The 15,706-nt window shown below is 57.1% G+C and overlaps 8 protein-coding genes across 8 annotated transcripts; 4 read left to right on the top strand and 4 right to left on the bottom strand.

The window, feature by feature from the left end:
- Positions 1 to 738: 738 nt before the first annotated feature.
- CcaverHIS019_0302650 (uncharacterized protein) lies at positions 739 to 3,746 on the top strand (the record flags this gene model as incomplete). Its single annotated transcript, XM_060598692.1, has 4 exons — positions 739 to 1,397; positions 1,457 to 3,177; positions 3,212 to 3,655; positions 3,691 to 3,746. The coding sequence occupies 4 exons, from the start codon at positions 739 to 741 to the stop codon at positions 3,744 to 3,746; spliced, it is 2,880 nt and encodes a 959-aa protein (XP_060455460.1).
- A 948-nt stretch (positions 3,747 to 4,694) lies between these two features.
- NBP35 (uncharacterized protein) lies at positions 4,695 to 5,649 on the bottom strand (the record flags this gene model as incomplete). Its single annotated transcript, XM_060598693.1, has 3 exons — positions 4,695 to 4,949; positions 5,198 to 5,393; positions 5,519 to 5,649. 3 exons carry the CDS (start codon positions 5,647 to 5,649, stop codon positions 4,695 to 4,697), a joined length of 582 nt encoding a protein of 193 aa, XP_060455461.1.
- A 143-nt stretch (positions 5,650 to 5,792) lies between these two features.
- Positions 5,793 to 6,302, top strand: CcaverHIS019_0302670 (uncharacterized protein; the record flags this gene model as incomplete). Its single annotated transcript, XM_060598694.1, has 1 exon — positions 5,793 to 6,302. One exon carries the CDS (start codon positions 5,793 to 5,795, stop codon positions 6,300 to 6,302), a length of 510 nt encoding a protein of 169 aa, XP_060455462.1.
- A 126-nt stretch (positions 6,303 to 6,428) lies between these two features.
- Positions 6,429 to 8,089, bottom strand: CcaverHIS019_0302680 (uncharacterized protein; the record flags this gene model as incomplete). The annotated part of the gene is made up of 3 exons (XM_060598695.1): positions 6,429 to 6,538; positions 6,581 to 6,764; positions 6,800 to 8,089. The coding sequence occupies 3 exons, from the start codon at positions 8,087 to 8,089 to the stop codon at positions 6,429 to 6,431; spliced, it is 1,584 nt and encodes a 527-aa protein (XP_060455463.1).
- A 225-nt stretch (positions 8,090 to 8,314) lies between these two features.
- On the top strand, positions 8,315 to 9,437 carry CcaverHIS019_0302690 (uncharacterized protein; the record flags this gene model as incomplete). The annotated part of the gene is made up of 2 exons (XM_060598696.1): positions 8,315 to 8,792; positions 8,824 to 9,437. 2 exons carry the CDS (start codon positions 8,315 to 8,317, stop codon positions 9,435 to 9,437), a joined length of 1,092 nt encoding a protein of 363 aa, XP_060455464.1.
- A 261-nt stretch (positions 9,438 to 9,698) lies between these two features.
- On the bottom strand, positions 9,699 to 10,923 carry ELO2 (uncharacterized protein; the record flags this gene model as incomplete). The annotated part of the gene is made up of 4 exons (XM_060598697.1): positions 9,699 to 9,962; positions 10,039 to 10,199; positions 10,258 to 10,511; positions 10,724 to 10,923. 4 exons carry the CDS (start codon positions 10,921 to 10,923, stop codon positions 9,699 to 9,701), a joined length of 879 nt encoding a protein of 292 aa, XP_060455465.1.
- A 2,452-nt stretch (positions 10,924 to 13,375) lies between these two features.
- ISU1 (uncharacterized protein) lies at positions 13,376 to 14,242 on the top strand (the record flags this gene model as incomplete). Its single annotated transcript, XM_060598698.1, has 3 exons — positions 13,376 to 13,599; positions 13,763 to 13,956; positions 14,115 to 14,242. The coding sequence occupies 3 exons, from the start codon at positions 13,376 to 13,378 to the stop codon at positions 14,240 to 14,242; spliced, it is 546 nt and encodes a 181-aa protein (XP_060455466.1).
- A 317-nt stretch (positions 14,243 to 14,559) lies between these two features.
- TMA22 (uncharacterized protein) lies at positions 14,560 to 15,616 on the bottom strand (the record flags this gene model as incomplete). Its single annotated transcript, XM_060598699.1, has 5 exons — positions 14,560 to 14,670; positions 14,936 to 15,127; positions 15,168 to 15,176; positions 15,217 to 15,338; positions 15,457 to 15,616. 5 exons carry the CDS (start codon positions 15,614 to 15,616, stop codon positions 14,560 to 14,562), a joined length of 594 nt encoding a protein of 197 aa, XP_060455467.1.
- Between the last annotated feature and the right edge of the window lie 90 nt (positions 15,617 to 15,706).

The raw sequence follows: 15,706 nt of genomic DNA on the forward strand, positions 1-15,706 counted from the left end.
TATGAGGGAACAAGGTATGAATCAAGTTAAGAAGTTGTGAGTCATTAGTCATTAAACTATTAGACTATTAGGGGGCTATAGGTTATTAGGAGAGATTGGAGCACTGCATTTGCACGGTGCGCGTCAAAAATAGGGATTCAAAATTCAGGGAACAAGTGTCATGTGCCAACAGAAGAGTTGTCCAACGCACACCACACAAAGTGGAATTGAATCCATCAACCTAAAAGACGCACGACGCAAAACGCAAGCCGCTTGCCACGATTGCCACCACCTTTACACAGCTCACAGACCTCAGATAGACCTCACAGACCCTCATTAGACCTGTACAGCATTCACTTGTTGGCGTTTGCTCTTGCTTGTCACCGAATACCGCCTGAACCCAACTATCCTACCTATTCACTGGTGCTGCTACACTTCTACAACACCACTCTTCTACCAATCCACCCAAGGCCCGCAAATACCAAAGCCAACGCCACCCTTGTAACTCCTCCGTCAGTTCCTCTCCTACTGGATCAGATCCTCTAAACAATCGTTACTCGGCTCGGCTCGGCACCCTGGCTCCTCCTTCCTTCTCAAGTGACCCTCGTGACCCTCGTGTCCTGCCCACAACCTACAACTTGACTGGCAGTGCACGGCACGCGCACAGCACTCTCTTCCCTCCGTTTCCCTATCTCAGGTCTCGACCACAAATCCCCCCTCCGCCTTCTTCGGAACGTCGCCTCCTTATAATCCTACATCATGGACATTGGCGACCTTTATCGAGGCTCCCCTCAAGGACCCGTTCCCCGCCGTCGCGACCCATACGACCTTGGTGCTCCTCCCGTCCCCCCAAACATTGGTCGCATGGACAGCCGCAACAACGCCACGCCCCCGCCGGGCTCATATCCGCCCACCTACCCTCCCTCGACTGGCGGACATGAGAACCCCTTCCAGCACCCCAGCGATAACGTCGGTGACTGGGGTTCACCGCCCCCAGTCCCCCCTCCTCCCCAGCCATACGCCCAGTTAGGCCGCACGGAGAGCAACCAGAGCTACTCGACGCCCTACATGCCCGACCCCCGGCTCGCGTCGCCACCTCAGTTGTTCCCAGCGTCGAGCTCGGCGCCCAGTTTCTCCCAGTCGGGCCACTACGGCCATCCTCTCGAGGATGACACGAACGACGCGCAGCCGCTACTTAACAGCCACTCGCGGCCGAACCCCATCATCAATGCGCATTCCACTCCATTTCCATCCCATGCCCCTTACGACCCGCCCATGCCGCCCGATGGAGGTGGACGCGTGCACTTTGACCAGCCCTACGGCGACCACGGGTGGAACGAGCAAGAGCGCAACAACCTGCACTACGGTCCGCCGCCGGCGCGCGTGCTCCGCCGTAACCGTACGCAGAAGCGTGTCCAGTGAGTGTTGCTGGATGTTTCTGGCACAGCGATCGCTCGGATCACTCACACACACACAGGCTGTTCCGTGGCAATCTCGTCCTCGACGCCGACATCCCGTCCAAGCTTTTGGATATGTGCAACATCAAAGAAGGCAACGAGTTCACCAAGATGCGCTACTCGGCGGTAACGTGCCAAGCAGACGACTTTGTCAAAGAGAAGTACTCGCTTCGTCAAACTCTGTACGAACGGGAGCGCAAGGTCGAGCTCTTCATCGTCGTCACAATGTACAACGAAGAAGACGACCTGTTCTGCCGGACCATGCGCGGTATCATGCAGAACGTTGCATACCTGTGCACCAAGAGTAAGGACTCTGCGACGTGGTCCAAGGACGGTTGGAAGAAGGTCGTTGTCTGCATCGTGTCAGACGGGCGCCTGAACATCAACAAGCGTACACAGTCGGTTCTCGCGGCGCTCGGCGTGTACCAGGACGGCGTCGCCAAGAACGTTGTCAACAACAAGCCCGTCGTAGCGCACCTCTACGAGTACACTACGCAGTGTTGGATCGACAAGAATCTCCAGGTCGTTCCCGGCCGCGACAAGGCTTTCCCCGTGCAGTTAATCTTCTGTCTCAAGGAGAAGAACGCGAAGAAGATCAACTCGCATCGCTGGTTCTTCAACGCGTTCGGTGAACACTTGCAGCCCAACGTCTGTGTGCTGCTCGATGCCGGTACCATGCCCGGCGCCCAATCGATCTATCACCTGTGGAAGGCATTTGACAATAACAGGTCGATTGGCGGGGCGTGCGGTGAGATTGTCGCGCTCAAAGGCAAGCTGGGCAGGAACCTCCTCAACCCACTCGTGGCGGCCCAGGACTTCGAGTACAAGATGTCCAACATCCTCGACAAGCCACTTGAGTCGGCGTTTGGTTACATCACCGTGTTGCCCGGTGCATTCTCGGCCTACCGCTACGAAGCGTTGCAGAATGACAAAGAGGGGAACGGGCCGCTCGAGAAGTACTTCTACGGTGAGAAGATGCACGACACCAACGCTGGTATCTTCAAGGCCAACATGTACTTGGCCGAGGACCGTATTCTCTGCTGGGAGCTTGTTTCGAAGCGGGGGGCTTCCTGGACGCTTCACTACGTCAAGTCAGCGTCCGCTATTACCGACGTGCCAGACGAAGTGCCCGAGCTCGTGTCTCAGCGTCGCCGCTGGCTGAACGGTTCATTCTTCGCCGCTGTACACTCGATCGCTCACTTCCACTACATCTACCGCTCCTCTCACTCCCCCATGCGCATGTTCTGGCTCCACGTCGAACTGCTCTACCAGGTCATCGCCAACGTGTTTGGGTGGTTTGCCCTTGGCAACTACTACATTGCCTTCATTGTCCTGTCCAAGTCGATGGAGTTCTCGGTCAAGTTGGCCCCCGGTGAGCCAGCGTTCGACGAGTATGGCAACCGCAAAACGAACAAGATCTTCTATTGGATCAACCAACCGCTACAATACCTCTATCTCGCGCTCCTGCTTCTCTGCTTCCTCCTCTCGCTCGGCAACCGTCCCGCTGGTTCCAAGAAGGGATACACTATCTCGATGATCGGCTTTGCCCTCATAACGGTGTACATGATCTTCGCAGCTGTGTGGCTTACCGTTGCCGGTATCAACCAGATCACCAAGAACGGCGCGTCAGTTGGCGAGTTAGTGCAGGATACGACCTTCCGCAACATCGTCATGTCGCTGCTAGCCACCTACGGTCTATACGTCGTCGCGTCGCTCCTGGCATTCGACCCGCGGCACATGGGTACGCCTACTGAGCCATGCAATGCTAACTCCAGTGACGTCGTTTGTCCAGTACCTTTTGCTGGCCCCGTCGTACATTAACGTGCTCAATGTTTATGCGTTTTCGAACGTGCACGACGTGTCGTGGGGAACCAAGGGGTCGGACAAGGTCTCCGAGGACCTTGGTGTAGTCAAGTCGTCTGGCGACAGTGGCGAGGTCACAGTGGACGTGTTCTCAGAACAGAAGGATCTGAACGCGATCTATGAGGCTGAGCTGGCTGTCCTCAGGACACCAGTACCGAAGCAGGTGAAGAAGTCAGGCTCCGAGCAGCAGCGGCAAGAGGACTATTACAAGAACTTCCGCACCAACGTTCTGCTCTGGTGGACCCTTTCCAACGCGGCGTTGGCCATCGTCATTTTGCGCGTCGGCGTCGATGGACAGTTCAAGATTGCGCAGACGTACATGGCTGTGATGCTGTACACGGTCGCCGGCCTTGCCTGTGAGTGTTTGCCTGGTTGCCAGTGCTGACACTAGTCTTCCGCTTCTTAGGTTTAGTCGTGTATCTCGTCGTGCGGCTGTTCATGATCTAGTATGGGCGGAGGACAAGAGGTCAAAATGTGGTCATTTGTACGGGCGTGCAGGCGCGAGTGCAGGACGGCCTCTTCTTGATTGTGTTTGACTTGACGATAGCGTATATGTGTGCATGCATAGTAGACATGGCTTGTTTGATGAACTTTTTGCCAGGGACGGGGAAATGTTGCATGCAACGTGAACGGATGAGGGCGATGACCGTGTCGTCTGTTCTTTTGTGCATTCTGGCACGAACGATTCCAACGGACTGCCTCACATACAATGTGAAGCCACGTCTCGGCCCCACTTGCGCCAGGGATTCGAGAGACCAAGCCCATTTAATGGTTCGGTAAGTGGAACTCGTGGGCGAAACTTGCTCCTCCGGCCTTTCGGCGCCAGTTGGTACCCTTATCAACGCCGCCTCATCTCGAGGGCATTAATCTCCGCAGATGTCACAAGCTCGGAATCACTTGGGACCGGTGGGGAGCCCTTGGCCAAAATGACGATAGTGTGGGCGATCTTGGATCGTTCTGTACAAAGCTGGTGGTAGACCCAACATCTGCACTGGTCAGCAACCTAGTCCAGAGTGCTGTGAGTGTCATACAGAGGTCCCAGGATCGTTCAGTTCGAAGTAGACAACGTCAAGTCGACAAGTGGGACGCTCATCAACCGAGTGACAGGAATTGCGGTTTCCCAGAGTATATCAGCTGGTGTGCACTCTTGGGAAAATGCCAGTGACAGTGGACCTATACCTTGATGTTAGTGTTAGTGTGCGTCGCTCCTTTAGCCTCGTTTGACGCCTGACAACTGCCACCGTCATGGCCAGCTTTGACGAAAAGCTACACTGTAGAGTAAAGTGAGAGCCCCACCCGTCAGTCTAGATAGCGATCATACCACCAGTCAGCTTAAACAGTGATATGCATCTATGCCCAGTCGCGTCCACTCCATCTCCCAAGCTCAAGGTTATCCTATCCGCGCAGCCCCGCCCGCCACTGGGCAACATACACGCGCCCCTGGAGCTTGATCCCGTCCCACACATCGCGCCACCATGTGCGCACCCATGCCTCCTGTCGGCCACGTGTGCCGATCTGCCAGTCACGGTAGAACTGGGTCAGCGCTGCCTCGCGGCGCGCCTCGTCCTCAGGTGTTGGCGGGTCGCTGGCAGGTGGAAGACGCGCGAGCCGCTCTTCGCGTTGGGCCTCAAAGTCGGCATTGTTTGCCGCCTGTGGTTAGCGAGCGGACGATATGGAGGCAGACGTTCAGGCAAGCTGGAGATGGCGGTGGGGAACTGTCCTGCGGCTGGGCCAGAGTGCAATCACGGAATACAGCCGGGAACAAAGGTAGCTCCACACCGTCGATTGATCTCTGGTCTCTCACAGCCAGTCACTGTCTCTAGCCGCACGGCGTACCGCTCCACGTCGAATTCGCCCTATCCAGCCTCGCTGCCTTCCTTCTGGGCGGCGCCACTCACCCAGAACCGGTGGTTCCCCATGTCCACGCGCTCGCGGTGCATTGTAAACGTGAGCTCGAGCTCATGCGCGCGCATCTGCGCGGCACTCCCCGCTGCCTCAGCCGGAAACTCGGCGGCCGAGTACGGCGAGTTTGACGGGCGACGACGACGCTTGGCGGCATACAGCACGGGACGGATGTTGGAGAGTGGGTCGGGGCTAGGGTCAGCGGAGATCGCAGCGACTGGGAAACGGTGGAGTGCGGGGTCGGGGACAGCACGAGGGAACCCGCAGATAGTGGCTGAGTCAAGCGGAGGAAGATGGAAGATGTGGTGACGACTTACGGCGCAACGAGGTCGGCGTCCCCTGTGTCGATGATCTGACGGCGGCGCGGTGTTGCCGGCTCGGCCGAGGTCGATGCCGATGCGGTCGTGTATGCGCGCGCTAGCACAGCCGTCGTCCTCCTGCTTAACATGATGTATTGTGATCGGCCAACAGTGAGGTTGACACCTTGGACTTTAGTCCAGGCGGAATCCCGCTGTAGCGACCGTGGGAAAGTGGAGAACTGACCTCCACTACCAGAGTTCGAACGGTTGGACATTACAACATCGACACATCATGCTCTCAATACGGCTCGCGCGTCCACGATGCTCCACAGTACTTGTGCGGCGGGGTCTATCTACATCCTCCGTCCGTTCAATCGCCCAGCTCCGGCACGATCCCCTGCGCGTCTCCATCCCGACCGATGAACTTGGCCTCCCAGTACCCCAGTCGCCGCCTATCACTGCGTTCGAGCTGACCCCGATCTCCCATGCCCTCCTGCAGCGCCTGCACGGACTCGCGGCGTTAAACCCCCCACCAGAGGGGAGCCCCGAGGAGACAGCGCTGCGACACGACCTCGGTGATCTCGTGGGCCTTATGGACCTTGTGCATGAGGTGGAGGTGCGCGATGTCGGCGAGCTGCTCTCGAGCACTGGCGAGATTGTGTTCAATGCGGACGCGATCAAGGGCCGTGGAGAAGCGGATCTTGATGAATGGGAAGGACGGCCCCTGCTCGATTACGCGACGCGGCGCGTGGGCGACTTTTACGGGTTCAAGGCGACGATCAAGGGCGAGGACGAGGGATAGCTCGCTCATGCGCCACGGCAGTCTCGACCTCGACAGCTTCACCTCCAGTCCAAAAAGCGATAGCCTCCTCGCACATCAACATGACCCATTATCATATAGCACATGCATACACCCATGTAGGGTATCCTAGCCTACAAGCCTCTCCCAGAACCCGTCTGTCCCATTGTTCGGTGGCGCGATGCGCTCTAAACCCTGTAGGCGCATGATGAGATTGAACAACTCGAGGTTGCGGAATGCTGGAGTCAGCCGTCTGGTAGACGAGCTCATCAGCTACTCACGCTTCAACACTGGTGGCTGCACCGTCTCCCACATGTCCTCGTGCGTCCCCGCCACTGCCTTGACACGCTCCGCCCAGGGGCCCTCGGCGAAGAAGACGGCCTGCATCTCTGGGAGGATGTTATCGTATCCGTGCGCACCCTTGATGTCCATCACACCGTTGTGGCTGTTCTTGTCCAGCTCGTCCTGTCGTTAGATTCTACAGCGACCGCGCCACTCACATGGTCCGTGATCACCCAGCCCAGCTCGGGTACGAGGTAGATCGGGGCGACGCGCGCGCCGTGGTTGAAATGCCACCGCTCAAGCATCGTGTCGTGCGTGTAAACCGAAAACGACCCGTTCTCCGAGGCCGTCTTCAGCATCTCGAGGTACTTGTCCACGGGTGACTGGTCGCGGAACCGCAGCCCGAGGGACGGCCAGCCGTCGCGATACTCGAGGTCATTAAACCCTTCGCCGAGGAGATCCTCGAGGAAAATGAGGCGCTCCACACTCGTCGCTGCCATACCATGATCTGATACGACAACCAGGTCGACAATATCAGAGAGGTTACGCTGCAACAGTGCCGCGCGCAGCGCGCCGACAAAGCCGTCCACGCGCCTCAACGCGTCTTCGACATCAGTACTCACAGGACCACCAGCGTGTCCTGCGACATCGACGTCGGGTAAGTACGACAGGATGAGTGTAGGCGCCGCGTCGATCGGCTTATCGAAATACGAGAGAAGCTCGGGGAGTTTGTCGAGCGGCGCGGTGTGCTTGAACTCGACGAAGAAGCTCGGTGTGATACCCGCGGCTGTTGTCGGCGGGCCGGGCCACATCATCTGCGCAGACCGCCGCCCGCCGCGCTCAGCCACACTCCAGACGGGCTCGCCCCACCACCACCGCGGGTTCCAGCTGCTCTTATTGCGGCTGCTGAACTCGCCCTGTACGTCCGGCGCCCAAAAGTCGTTGGCAACAATCCCGTGGCTTTCGGCATGTAACCCGGTCAACATGGCCCAGTGATTGGGAAAGGTGAGGGTGGGGAAGATGGGCTCCATGCTCTTAGCACGCAGGCCCTCTCGGCCCATGCTGAGAATGTTGGGGACGAGGTCACCGTGCTCGAGGTAATCGGGCCGAAAGCCGTCAATGGATAGCAATATTGTCGTGGCGTGGAACTCGTGCGTCCCGTTTGACAGGAGGGACAGGCTGTCGCCGTGCGGGAGCGATGAGGGAAAGTGGAAGAGGAAGGACAACGCCACGAGGATCGGCGGGAGGAGGAACATGACGAATAGTGGGAGCGGGAGCTTGAAGCCCATAACTGTGATCCACCTGTCTCGCAGCCGCTGCTTTCGCCGCCGCGACGTTGCCCCGCGAGAGAGGAGCTCAGCCTCCTCTTCTTCGTCGCGTGGAGTCCATGGCTCTGGCGACGGCGTACGTATCCGTAATCCGCTCGAATCGAGGTGCGGGTATCTCGATGTGAGTGCAATGGACCCAAGTCCACGCGGTGGTGGTTCCCCGTCTTCCAGGACAGGCATGGAGCAGAGTTTACAAGAGTTGACGCAAAGGCGATTGGGATAGAGGCAAAAGGTGGAGGTGGAACGTGCAACATGACCCCGGCGGTAGTAGGTCAGTGCCTGAAACGCCCTACTTGCCCTCCCCTCCACCCCTGTTGTCTGATCCATACTACTGTTATAGTTGTGTTGTTGACGCGACCCATCCTATCCATCCTATCTTCCTCTTCATCGCTACATCTTCCAACCATGGCAACGCGCACGCGCCTCGCCAGCGCCTTAGCTCTTTTCGCCCTCCTCGCCCTCGCTGGCCCCGCACTCGCGTCGTCGGGCGACCGCCACCCCTCCTTCAAGCTATGTACCTCACTGTGCGAATTAAAGCGGTGTGAGCTTCACCATCCACCACTCGCATGGCATCTTCGCGCACTACTGTGGACATGCGCGGACGACTGCGCGTACGTCTGCGGGCACCGGCTCACAGACGAGGCCGACGCTGGTCGCGAGAACTACCACCAATTCTTTGGCAAATGGGCATTCCACCGCATCTTTGGCATCCAGGAGCCAATGTCTGTCATATTCTCTCTTGGCAACCTCGCTGTCAATTACCGCGGCCTCCTCAACGTCACCAAGTATGTGCGTGACGACAACGGGCTGCACCCGTGGCTCATTGTCGCGGCGCTCGTCCAGATCAATACGTGGTTCTGGAGCACCATCTTCCACATGCGCGGTGAGCTTGCTCACCAGCAATGCTGATACAGATCTCCCTCTTACCGAGAAACTCGACTATTTCTCGGCCATGACCACTGTAGCATTCATGCTACTGTACGCCGTTATTCGAGTCTTTGGGTTGCAGACACCCAAGTCACGCAGCCCGTACTGCTTCAAGGTCGCCGCGGCGTTTGGAGTCTTTGTCCTCTCGCACTTTGTCTACGTGTCCAGCTTGGCCCTCTTTCCATACGGCTACCACGTTGGTGTAGCGATGGTGCTCGGCCTCGTGTCCAATTCCCTCTGGATCCTCTGGACTTTGTCATTCTACATCCGCATCCCAACCGTCAAGTTTGGCAACCACGTCCTCACATGGCCGTACCCCTACCCCCCACGAAACCCGCAGCTGACCGCGCGCCCCAGCCAGGCCAACACGCCCTCAATCCTTGTCGTGCTCACCATGCTCGCAATGTCGCTCGAGATTCTCGATTTTGCCCCACTCTGGCGTACCCTAGACGCACATTCGCTCTGGCACCTCGCCACGATCCCACTGGGCGAGATGTGGTGGCGCTTCCTCATCAAGGACGCCAACGACCTCCAGGTCGCTCAAGGTGGTGGCCGCCTGCCCCTTTCTTCGGCCAGCGGGCTCAAGCAGGCAACGGACTGATGTGGATGTAATTATTGCAGCAGTGCATCCTTCTGTGCTCTAAGGGATATTGCCTAGGAAAGGTGCAGGGGCTAACGGGTGTTAAGGGCGATGTTGTGATGGTAAAAGTGCTAAATGCAGACCCAAGATGCAAGCAAGGCCGCAGCCGAGCGCTGCTCCGTGGTGTGGATGAGGATGGTGGATGAGGGAGTCGTGTCCGTCCGGCCGCCGCCGCGGGCGCGGGTACACCGTCTACGCTGAGGGCATCGCTGCGAGAACAGCTTAGTTGGTCTTCTTGACACCGTTGGTGGCGGCCAGTGCAGCCTTCTTCTTGTAAGTCGCCTTGTAGAAAGCGATGAAGAGGAAGAGGTACGAGGTGAGGAGACCGCAGCCCATGAGCGCAGCACCCTCACCGCCGGTGCAGTCCTTGACCCAGGGGAGGTTGATGTTGTACTTGTAGAAGAAGTGGTTCGTGGTGGCGTAGTAGGTGATGAAGAGGTCAATCACGAACTGAGTGATCTGCATGGTGGTGAGGTACTTCTTCCACTGCGAGTTAGCGTTGTTCCGAGCTCGGCAGCAATGGTCGGCAGTCCGCTACACTATTCCGCCTGCGCATACTCACCCAGATCTTGGCGCCACCGGCAGTCGCCCAGTAGTAGTAGTACATGATGACATGAACGAGGAGGTTGATGCCAATGACGACCCACTGGACCGAGGTCTCGCCCTCAAGCTGGGTGAAGCAGAGGAGAGCCGTCGCCGAGTGGTGGAAGACGTGGAGGAAAGCTGGGTCCATCAGTTTGGCCTAATCAACGCGCCAAAAGCGCTTCGCCTATCAACTCACCAAGGGGCTTCTTCTTCAGGAAGAGGAAAACGGTGTCGATAAGCTCAATGTACTTGAAGTAGTAGTTGATCATGTAGTACGTGACGGCCGTGGGGGTGAATGCAGCGGGGTGGCAGATTGAGTAGTAGAAGCCACGGCGCAAGTAGAAGGCGGCAACCTCCTCCATCATGACGATTAGGAGAATAAGAGATCCAGCAGAGAGGAACGCGTTGTGGATGCGGAAGAGCGTCCTGAGCTTGAAGGGTTCGCGGTTGCTGTGTGTCAGCGGATTTCAGTCTCCTGAAGTTGACCGCTCCGGCCTTGCTCGGCGCCTACACGCAGTGGGGCGCCTGGTCAGTACCCAGCATGTGAGACGCGAGCGTGTAGGTCGAAATCGCAGCGCGCGACGCGTCCAGTCGCGTCAGATAGCGTCGTCGGCCTCTTCTCTGCGCCGTCGCCGCGAATTGAGAACGATTTGTTCACTCACCGCATGAGCTCACGGCCACCAAAGATGACGACGAGGTAGGTGACAAGAGCAATGAAGACCTCCTTCGGGGTGGAAAGAGGGCTCTGTCCAGGGATCCATTCGACATATTCCTTGGGAGGAGCGGGGAGGTTGGCGGCGGACCAGAGGGACTTGATGGTGGTGATGACGGGGCCCTCGCCCTCCTTCCAGATGGTGACCATGATGAAAGAGTGGAGTGCCTGGGGTATTCGAAGTGAGAAGAAGAGGGGAATAGGCTGGGTCTGCGCGTATCGAAGAGATTAAAGGAAGAGTAGAAAAGAGAGAGAGACAGAGAGAGAGAGAGAGAGATACTACTATCGAAAGGCAGTTGATAGGATGAACGATGGATGGCAACAGTATAGTAAATGTTGATGTGGGGTTTGAAGCGGGCCGAGGAGGGCGGAGTGGGCGGGGAGTCGTGGCCGTGTCTTGGTTGGGGACTCGGGTACTAGGTACTTTGTATTAGGTGAATCGGTAGAGAGAGAAAGCTCTGACTATCCTGGCTGTCAAGGTCAAGAGTGAAGGCTCAAGCAAGCAAAGTCTGATGTTGGTCCAAGGTCCCAACTTTTTCGCATTGACCTCTGTCCGTGTCCTGATATCCTGCACAAATATCCTGACAATCTACAGGCCCATAATCCCATGGTCCATTAGATCCTATTATATCCTTTGGCGCAGACAGGCCAAAGAATGAACAGCGGGGCTTAACGGGGGATACGGGGAGGGATGAGGGATGAGGGACGTTTGACCCGTTAACTGCGTGGCTGCGTGTGCTTGACCGGTGCATACGCGGTTTACAAAGGTAATAACCTTTTGAAGGAGGAACAAGAGGGCTAGTGCAAGAGAGGCAAGGAGAAAAAGTCCTGGTGCATCGGCCGGACCCTAAGGGTCACATCTTTGACCCACAGCCTATGCCGCCCATTGCATTGCTCGGTTCACGGCCCAAAAGGCCCACAGGTTACCCCAAACTGAAAGGGTCTAGCTAGAGGTGCACGCGTCCAAGCCCCTAGATGTCCCCGCTCCACGCGTCATGGTCAACCGTGGGACAACTGTGCCTCGCCGTCTCCAGCAGTTCAACCTCCCCAGGGCGTTTCATTACTGTCACTCAATACTTTCGGCATTGTCATGTGTGTGAGGCCTGAGCGCCTGGGTAGGCCTGAGATGCCGACCACGCGGCTTCAGTAGGCTCATTGCAAATTAAGCTCAATAATATTGAGGCGACTGTAGCTCTGTGTTTGATTCGAAGGATCAGCGTGTGTGATTTGTCTAATGCATATTGTCCGAGTTCTTCTTGAGATGGAGGAGAACAGGTAACAGGTTGGGCCCCAGGCGCGCCAGGCGCCCAGGCATGTCTTTGGCTTTCCGCCAAGTGTGGAGGACCGAGTGTACTAATACGTGTCTGCATATCTACCCATGCGCCGAGCTTGGACCTCTTGATCGAGCGATCGCCATCCCACTCGAGTCAATAAGGAACTTTGCGCCCCATGACCTATAACTCGAGATCCCAAGACCCATCATAGGCACATGAACATGCACATACACTTGCGGGGAAGGCTGATTACCGCTACTGCAAAGCTGCAACAGGTCAGTGCCAACGTACCACAAGGTGGTTCATCACATCTACCAGATTCAGATTGAGGGCACGAGTGGTTTGGAGATTGGAGATCGATGGCGTTCTGACAATCTGGCAAATAGGGGGGGATTCAGTCATCAGCCACCGTCCTGCAAGTGACTACTTTCAGTTCGGTTGCCCAGGATGATACATGCTCCGTTGACATCTACCTATTTTGTGAGCGGGGTGCGACACCGACACCATCACACGTTCGAGCTGATCGCGAACTCAGCAGCCGTGCGCGACAGGGTCCCCCTCTCGTGGCGCTCAGGTTCCTACAAGGTCTGTGAGCAGTGACGCGACGGGACGCGTCGAGTGTCCAAGGAGGCCTCAAATAGTGAAGCGCTTCAAAGATTGGTTCTTACGAGGTCCACAAGAGCTGTGGTAGTGGATGGGACACATGTCGCAGCCAAGCAGTGTTGTTGCACGTTGGCACTGATACCCCAGACGCCACCTGTTGGCTGTGGGGGAAAGGTGACTGCCGCATGGTGGCGCTGGGTTGCTGCAGAATTTACCAGATAATCTGATAGCGGCGGTGTGCGAGTCGCAAGTGGAAAACAACCACAGCTGTTGTTAAGATAATGTGAGGTATCTCCCTATCAGATTACGGGGTAGCGGCCTATACAGAGTAGCAGCAGGCATTCTGCTACAGACTTGGATGGAGTGGATGGAATGTAAATACAGCTTCGTTGTATTGGACATGAGTTCTGCGGATATCTCCGGAGTTGCCGCTTTTTACTAATTGACACCGTCCTCTAGTTATTCTAATTTGCTTAGTAATATAATGAAATGGAATGGCCGATCCATGACCGAAGTGGTTTGCAACATTCGCAATCTGATAAGCTGTTGGGTGAGAAAGATGGAAATAACCGGTATTACCTAAAGTGCCACAGCACATAACTCCGAATTACGTGCACCTTTCCGGCCCCGCCTTCGCCACTCAGTTCTCACCTCTTTGCTAGGTCACTAACCCCAAACCTCAACTCGTCGCTCCACACATCACACTCTCCACTCTAACCGTTACAATGTTCCGCAACGTCCTCCGTACCACCGTCTCATCCTCCTCTCGCGCCGCTCTGCGGCCCGTGGCACGTCCAGCCGTCGTCGCACGTCCAGCCGTAGTCGCGCAGGTCCGGAGTTACCACGCCAACGTCATTGACCACTACGAGAATCCCCGCAACGTCGGCAAGATGAACAAGGACGACATTGACGTTGGCACTGGCCTCGTCGGCGCACCAGCATGTGGAGAGTGAGTATTATGGTTCTTGGGCGACTCCGCACTAGCACGAGTTGTGGAGCCGTGCGGAGGGGTGTGGAGTAATTTTGGCCTTGACCGATGCGGCGAGCTTCCTAAACGCACCACTGGGCCGTGATTCTGACAGCGTGATGCGACTGAACACCACTGACACCAGTGTCATGAAGCTCCAGATCCGTGTTGGTGAGGACGGTATCATTGAGGACGTCAAGTTCAAGACGTTTGGCTGCGGCTCTGCCATTGCCTCCTCCTCGTACATGACTGAGCGTGTCAAGGGTCTCTCTCTCGAGGAGGCTGGCAAGGTCAAGAACACCGAGATTGCCAAGGAGCTCTGCTTGCCCCCAGTGAAGCGTGAGTACTCAGCGCGCGCGGAGACAGGCATGGTGCTGTGAATAGCGAACCAGGCGGCGTCGCACCTGCGCCGTGCGTCGTTCCAGCTGTGACGAGAGCGAGAGCCCCGAGGGTTGGGCTATAGTGGAATCACGCACGAACATGACGGCTAACTCCAGTACACTGCTCGCTCCTCGCTGAGGACGCGATCAAGTCGGCGATCAAGGACTACCAGAGCAAGCGCGCCAAGGTGCTCGCCTCGCAGGCTGCCACCTCGGCACCGGTCCAGCAGGCCGCCCACGCCTAATCAAAACGCATCGTCGATTAAGTGTAGCAAAAGATAGCCTCAGTTTTAGCATCACGAAGTTGTGTGACGGGTCCATGCAGTAGTGTCTTGAGTGCCAGAGAGCCTGCGACGAGCTTCTCTAGCTGACGCGAGCAGAGGAGCACTCATCAATTCGTCAAGTCTGCACGGCAATGGTATTCGCAAGGAGACATTTGTGGCGCGGCCGAAGGTTCGTCGGATGTCGCCGGCCGATGGGGACAGGGCCTCCAAGTCCGGATGAGAAAGATGTGCAAGGAATGCATCTATGCTCTCTAGCCAGGTAACACCGTCCAACCCACTCACGCAGCCGCCTCGGCCTCCGGGTCCTTCTTCTTCTTCGCCTCGACCTTTTGCACCTGGCTGGCCGGTGCGCCGTTCAACACTGCTACCTTGTCCTTGAGCATTTGGATCTGGTGTCAGCTCAACCTCAGATATGAAGACGTTGCAAACCCCCGCCTCTCGCTTCACTCTCAGCCATCTCCAGCGCATGTACGCTGTTGACTCGCATAGTCTCCCCCTCTCCAGTTCTCACAGGACGTCAGGTCCTCGACATGTGTTGGCATCATTGGCAGGTCAGCCAGTACCTCCTGTACACCTGGTGACAATGCGGCGCGTTCACCTCAACTCTCATCTCGCACACAGTCCCTCCTCGCTCGGCTCTTGCTTGCAACTCACAATGTCGTCTCCAACATCGCCCTGAACCACAATCTCGTCCTCGCCCTGCGGGTTCTTGGACAAACTGCTTCCAGTCGCAAACTTGCCCGCAAAGAACTTGGCCGCCTTCTTGAGGTCGACTCCGAACAGGTCCAGACCGTGAATGTGCGTCGCGACCTTGCGCTTTGTGCGCATTTCGCGCTTGATCGTGATCTGTGGTTAGGCCCATCCTCATCCGTCCGGGTGCGCCCACCTTTGCCGCCTGCCGTTAGCTCTGTCAAGCGGATGAAATAATCACGCACCTGCTTCTTCACCGCCTCGGCCTCGGCCTTCTTGTCGGCCTTGCGCTCCGCCTTGGCCGCGTCCGCCTCCAGCTTCTCTTGCTTCTCGAGCGAAAGGGTGCCGATGCGCTTCTCCAGCGTGCCTGGACGTTAATGTTCAACATCCCAGTGGTTGGGGAGCTTGGGTTTAGACAACTATGCTGTTCTCCTCCCTGTACCCCACGATCATAAGTCTGCCTGCCGACGGGCCACCACACTCACCCTCGCCCCAGAGGCGCCGGAATTCGGCCTGGTCGTTGGCCTCCAGCCACGTCTTGCACTTGGAGAACGAGGGCCCAAATTCGCAGTACTCGGTCGGGAGCGTGCACACGGCACAGTAAGACACTGCGATGGGCTTGGATGAGGGGCCTGCGACAGACATGGTGGCGGTTAATGTAGGTTGAGAAAGTTGAAGCAGAGGTTGCCTTAATGGGGCGATGCGACAATATCCACATGTCCAGATCCCACAGCG

Source organism: Cutaneotrichosporon cavernicola, assembly GCF_030864355.1.
Source record: "Cutaneotrichosporon cavernicola HIS019 DNA, chromosome: 3".
Lineage (NCBI taxonomy): Eukaryota > Fungi > Basidiomycota > Tremellomycetes > Trichosporonales > Trichosporonaceae > Cutaneotrichosporon > Cutaneotrichosporon cavernicola.